Source organism: Lipotes vexillifer, unplaced genomic scaffold (genome assembly GCF_000442215.2).
Source record: "Lipotes vexillifer unplaced genomic scaffold, Lipotes_vexillifer_v1.1 scaffold1129, whole genome shotgun sequence".
NCBI classification, from domain to species: domain Eukaryota; kingdom Metazoa; phylum Chordata; class Mammalia; order Artiodactyla; family Lipotidae; genus Lipotes; species Lipotes vexillifer.
In genome coordinates, this window is record NW_006789022.1 from 4,196,007 (window position 1) to 4,202,147 (window position 6,141).

General features: G+C 62.8%; 1 protein-coding gene across 1 annotated transcript in view; it reads left to right on the forward strand.

Moving 5' to 3' along the window:
- SYT7 (synaptotagmin 7) overlaps positions 1 to 6,141 on the forward strand; it is a 61,006-nt gene that overhangs the window by 29,146 nt on the left and 25,719 nt on the right. The window contains exon 3 of the mRNA XM_007462174.1: positions 1,445 to 1,524. Coding sequence (XP_007462236.1) covers positions 1,445 to 1,524 — 80 coding nt within the window. The remainder of the gene's footprint in view (positions 1 to 1,444; positions 1,525 to 6,141) is intronic.

The window sequence follows — 6,141 nt, forward strand, 5'->3', positions numbered from 1 at the left end:
CCAGAGCCCATACAGTCCCTGCCACTGGGGACTACGTTCCCAGGGGTGGGAGCTGAAGTAGGTAAGCAGAGTAATAATAAGAATACTAATACCTGTGATGAGAAGCTTGAAGGGTGAGGGACCCAGGGCTGATCCAGTGACATCACACCGTCTCAGACAGGAGGGGAAAGGGGGGCTGGAGAGGGCGAGGGACGTGAGCAGGGTGACATGGAGAGTGTGGGGGCACTGCTGGGACAGGACCCTGGCACCCCTGAGACATAGGGGTACTGGAGGTGGCATGAGGGCCCTCCCCCCACCTCCACCCCCTTCCTGGGAGCTCCGCTGTTGTTCTCCCTAAACAGGCGGCTCCAGTCCCCGGAAGGGGCTGCAGCTGGCAGGAGCGTCAGGGAATGCGGCTGTGCGGCTTTTATTTTGCTTTAGAGAGGATGCAATAATTGACTGTTGTGGCTGTGGTCTTGGCTCACATGATGGGATGTTGGAGAAATGTGTGCCTGCGTGTGCGTGTGCATGTGCGTGTGCATGTGTGTGTGTCCCCGACCCCACTCGGTTGGACAGGGGCAGGCCAGTGCCCAGTGGGAGACAGCTCCGGCCCCTGCACAGCCCCCCTCCCCCGCCCAGGCCCGTGGCCCCTGGGTGTGCGTGAGGACATTTGGTGGCAGCCAGGAATGTTAATGGTGCCGGGCTCTGTGTGAGCTAAATTTAGAAACCCAAACCAAAAAGGTGAACGGTGCTCACCTTCCTGGCCGCAGGCCCTGTCACCGCTCCAGCCCTTCCTCTAGCCAGGGGACCTGGCACGCCCACCCCTTCATCCTGCCCTGCCCCTCCCTCCACTTGTGCTATCAGTGGGCAGCCTCGCTTCCCAAGGCTGCCTTCCTGTGAAGGAGGGTGCTCAGGCCCTGCCCTGCCTCACGGGCCCAGGGCAGGAGGGACCCCAGGGAGCCCCCAGACAGCGACGGACATGGCCCCGGCAGGACTGGGCACGGGCCCTCTCCCTGCCCCTGCCACTCACGTCACTGGCCACTGCCAACCTTGCCCTGCAGGATGCCACCCCACCATCTGGGGGCAGTGACGTGGCCAGTGGGACGTGGCCAGGCGCTTGAGAGCCGTCTGTCCACGGCAGAGGGAGATATGCTTCTGGGAGCCAAGCCAGAGCCCCAGGAGACAGGCAGATGGGAGGGACCTCATCCCTAGGGGTCAGGGATGGGGTGCAGGTCAAGGGGGCGGGCCAAGTCCTAGAGCCCGATGGGGCCCAGGAGTTGCCTACCAGGGATCAGGGATTGGTAGGGCTGGCACCCCAAGGTGGTGACACCCTCACACGTTGGCCCCAGACCTTGTTGCCGAGGCTGGGCTCCAGTGTACTCCCCTCCCCGCAGGGCCCCCTTCTGGGGAGGCAGGGAGAGTCCAGCCCTGTCTCCCAAGAGTCACCCTGGTGCTGTCTCCACAGGGCAAACGCTACAAGAATTCCTTGGAGACGGTGGGCACGCCAGACTCAGGGCGTGGGCGCAGTGAGAAGAAAGCCATCAAGTAGGTGCCAGGCTTTGAGTTTGGGGTGGGGCACGCAGGCAGCCCAAGTGGGAGGACCACCCCCCCAGATCTGGCCACACACACATTCAGTTTCCCCCTCACAACCTGGCGCTTTGCTCTCTCCCCAGCCCAGTCCCCTACACCCACTCCCAGCACCTCAGGGTGGCCCAGGGCTCTGCCTTTCCTGCCTGTGCCTCCCAGACCCTCACAGTGTTCCAGGGCCCCCAGCCCCGTGTTCTGGCTGCTTCCTTCCCAGCACTGCCCTCCTCTTCCCTCGACCCCGGGTGCTCCTTCCTCCTTCCAGCCCTCACGCCACACACACACTGTCCCCAAGCCCTGCCTAACTCCCCTGCACCTCCAAGCTCCTCCCCCAGCCCTGGGGCTGCGGAGCCCCTCTGTGGCGGTGGGTGGTGGCGGCTCAGACTCTTTCCTCAGACCCCACCAATGTTCTGAGGGTAACCTGGAGGAAGGACGGACAAAAACCCTGGGGACCCCAGCAGGGAAAGCAGAGCGGCGGGGAGAGACTCTCCCCTCCCCTGTCACGCCCGGTCCCCACTGCACATCTTGCTGCCTCTGGCTCACCCCAGTTTCCCAATTTGGCTCTGAGATCCGTCTTCAAGTCGGCAGGTCTGCCTTGCACTGCAGACCACCTGCAGACCCCTGCTGAGGGTCACTGGGAGATGCTGGGAGAAGGTTCTCACCTGGTTGGGGGCTCTGGGAACAGGGCAGTAGGGGTGGGGCTCTCCCTAGAGGGCTCTGTACTCTTTGGCCAATGGCCTGGCCCTTTCCTCTCTGCTTCTTGGCCTAAGCCTTCACGGGGAGGCTGCAGGATGCCCCTCCATCTTAGCCTGCCAGCCAAGGGCTCCGCCTGGAAGCGGGGCCTCCCCCAGCCCTTCCCGCCCCACCCTGCCTCCTTCAACTCGAGGCCCCAGCCACGCCTGCCCAGGCCTCCCTCCTGCCCTTCGCCCGTCCATCTTCCTCTCTTCCTACTTCCCTCCTTCCTCACCGCTTCTCCTGAGGGCTCCCCCCCTGCCCCTCGTCGGCCCCCCTCCTCTTTTTTCTTCTCTTGCTCTGACCCTGTTTGGGGCCTTCGCAGAAGCTGTGGGTGTGTGTCTGCTGGGGGGCGGGTAAGTGAAGGGGTGGGCCAGGCCGAGGCTGGGCTTCGGAGGAGGCTGCGGGGAGCCTTTGAAGCTGGGTTTGGTTGCATGCTCTCCAGTCTTCAAAGCCGAGAGCTGGCAGGTCTCAGGGGCTGTCGCAGAGCCCAGGCCCCAGGCTTTCTGAAGAGGGGAGGAACCACATGGCGGGAGCACGGGGCCAGCCCGGCACCTGCCACCTCCAGGCCAGGCCTCTAACCGAGTTTGCAGCCATGGTCTGGGCCAGAGAGCCTGTCTCTGCCAGCTGACCATCAGCTTCCTGGGTAAGGCTGTGTGTGTACTAGATAGACCTAAAAAGGGCCCACAAGAGAAGCGGAGAGGGGGCAGTGGGGCGGGGAGCAGGCTCTGCAGGCTCTCTAAGGCAAAGTGAGGGCAACAGTGGGTCGTCCCCTGCCTCTCTGTGGCCCTGCAGTCCCTGCCCCCTCCCACCCTGCTGAGCTCTCAGACCCTCTGCCCCAGGGGAAGGAAGCCACCTTTCTTGTCTACATGCCCCCAGGTTCCTAGGCCTTTGCCTCTTCCCTGGGCCCAAAGCCAGTCGAGTGGCAGGAAGCAGGGTTTACCTGCTGCACAGTCTGCCCCTGGGCTTAGGACCTCCTCCAAAAGGATCGTGTTATCAAGGATTCTGGGAAGCTGCATTCTTTAATACTGTTTCTCAAACTGTGTTCCTCAGAGCGCTTGTGCCCCATAAAAGATTAATAGTGATCCCATGAATCAAGGGTTCCATGACCAACGAAGTTTGGAAAACACTGATATTCATTGGCACGTTAAAGGCTCTGAGAAGTCCTGCAGTACAGGAATCAGTGTTTCATAAACTTCTTTAATTAAAGATCCTCTTTTCTGGTACCGCAGCACACAACCCAAGGGACCCTGGAGCTCCTTGGAGCACAGGGTGGGAGACCAGCCTGGCAGTGATGACCCTGGGTGGATCTTTCTCTCCAGGACCTAGGGTTGGATGGCCCTCGATTTTGGAGATCTGGAGGGGACAGGGGGAGAGAGGCCATCTCTCTGTTACACTAGGGGAGGGGGCCAAAGGATGTCTCTGGTGGGAATAGGGAATAGGCTCTTCTGTGGAGGGAGCCTCCCCAGGGAGACCCCCCCCCCCCTTAGTGTTCCATCCCAGTGGACCATTCTGCCTCTCCCACCTCCGGCACCCACTGCCCCTGTGAGCTGGCTCAGGGCTTTGGCCTTGGACCCTGTGCACAGAGTCTCCTGTGAGATGTTTCCGAGGTGCTCTCTGGACTGGCAGAGACTGACCACACCAGGGAGGCCCAAGGGGGCCCTGCCCACTCTCAGCCCAGGGCCACTGTCTCCTCCTGGCCTGTGGGGACAGCTCAGCTTCTCTCCCTCTTTCTCTCCTTTGTTCCCGAGTCTAAGGCTGAGAACCAAGGTTGAGGTCGAGCTCTGGAGGTGGTGTGTGGCAGAAGCAGGTGCCCCAAGAACGCGCTTCCTCCATCCTCAGGGGGCGTGCCTCCCAGCAGCGCCCTCGCCCCGGCAGGGCTCTCGCCTCGGCCTTGAGCAGTGGCGTGGCCTCAGCACACGCCAGGCCCACCCCTGACTCTTCTCCCGAGCCCCTTCCCGTACACGCACTCCTGAGGGCTCAGGCGTGGCTCCTTTCCGGAATGTTCCTTTGGCCTGGGAGTTGCCCTGCTTTCCCTGTGCTCCCAGGTCTGCTCTTCGGGGCCCCAGGAGGCTGACGAGCTGGTGAAGCCCCTGGTCCTCCTGGGGTTTCCAGGCCACGTCTTCTGCTGAGGCTTCTGTCGCCCTCCTCCAGGGGAGGTCCCCGCCTTCTCTGTGCTTCTAGCATATCTGCTTCTTCGGTAGCACATGTCACAGAACAGGAGGGCATGGGGAGACTGGGGTACACGTTCCCTGCCAGACCCAGCAGCTCCAGTTTGGAAAAGGACAGGGGCAGGCCAGGTACATACCAAGGACTGGAGGCTGAGTCTGCCCATCAGTCCCCCCAGAGAAGGGCAGGCTTCCTCGGCACAGGCCCAGGCCTCCACGTGAAGAGCCCCCCCCACCCCGTGACCTGCAGACGACCACCAGGTCAGAGGGCCTGGAGACGCTTCCCTTTGCTGGGGTGACCCAGCCACCACTTTTGCAATGAGCAGAGAATGCCTTCCGTTCAGCTGAGATCTGGCCGGTCTCCTGTGAAGGCTGCATCCCAGGCTTTCCCGAGGCTGGGAGAGAACAGAGGAGGCCAGGGGGACCTCAGGCCAGTGGGAGTAGGAGAGACTGGCAGGGAGCTGGGCCTGTCCCAAGAGTGGCTCCGTTAGGTAGCTGGAAGGGGGGAGAACTTCCGGTCTTCCAGAACTGGGGCCTCAACCCCGGCATGGGAGAGCGGATGGCTCAGCGGTTACAGCCAGCCTTCGGGTTCGACAGGCAGGGAGACTGAGGCCCAGCACGTGGGCAGCAGGGTCTGATCTACCTTTCAGCAATCTCCAGCCAGAAGCCAGCACCCTGTCCTCAGCCCACTCCCCACGCCATCGCCAGCCCAGGCCGTGTCCCCGGCCCCCCCTCCCCCTCCCCTCCCCCTCCCCTCCTCTCTCACCATCTTTCTCTCTCCCACCAGCTTCCCGGTGCGAGGCTCCAGTCTGCCTGCCTGCAGCTCGCCTCCTTGCACGCGGCTTCTCCCGCCCTGGAGCGTGTGCGGGTGTGTGTGTGCGCGTGCGCCCGTGCGTGTGCCACCTGCCTCTCTTCCCCTCACAGGAGCCGACCCCAGCCCACCCCACCCTCCGTGCGCCGGGCCCGGCCCCTCTGCCCGCCGCACAGGACTTGCAGTTCTTGTTTCTTCTTGGATCTCCCTGTTTTCTCCCCTCTCTCTCTGCCCCTCCAGTGATCTAGACAGAGACTTTTGGAATAACAATGAGAGCACAGTGCAGCAGAAATGGAGCTCCTACCCTCCCAAGGAGTTTATTCTAAACATTTCACCCTACGCCCCTTATGGCGACCCACGACTGTCCCTCAAGTGAGTGACTTTACCTGGTTTGATCATATGTACCGAGTATCCGAGTATCCGCGCACGCCCTCCTTCCCCCCATCCCACCCGGCCCCTCACTTCTGCTCCTGCCCCCTCCCCACCCGCGCACCCCATGGGCAGGCTGACCATGGAGACGAGCAACCCCTCCTGACCCCCCTGGCCTGCCTGCCCCTCCCCATCCCCTCCCCCAGGGCTAGCCACCAGGAGCACCCCCTCCGCGGCCACACCCGGCCCCCAGCTGGTCCCCGTGGCCCCCAGCCCCCTCTGTGCAGTCAGGATGGGGTTGCCCGTTTTTGGTCCCTCCCTCTCAGTGTGGCCCGCTTCCTCCTCCCTGCTGTGTGCTGCTGCCCTGGCTGCTCTGGCGGTGGTCGGTGGTCGGTGGTCGTGGCGGTGGTGGTGGTGATGGTGGTGGTGCTGATGAACTCTGACTAACATGGCTTTCTCTCTCTCCCTGCCTTGGGGCCTCCGGGCCTGGACAGCCCG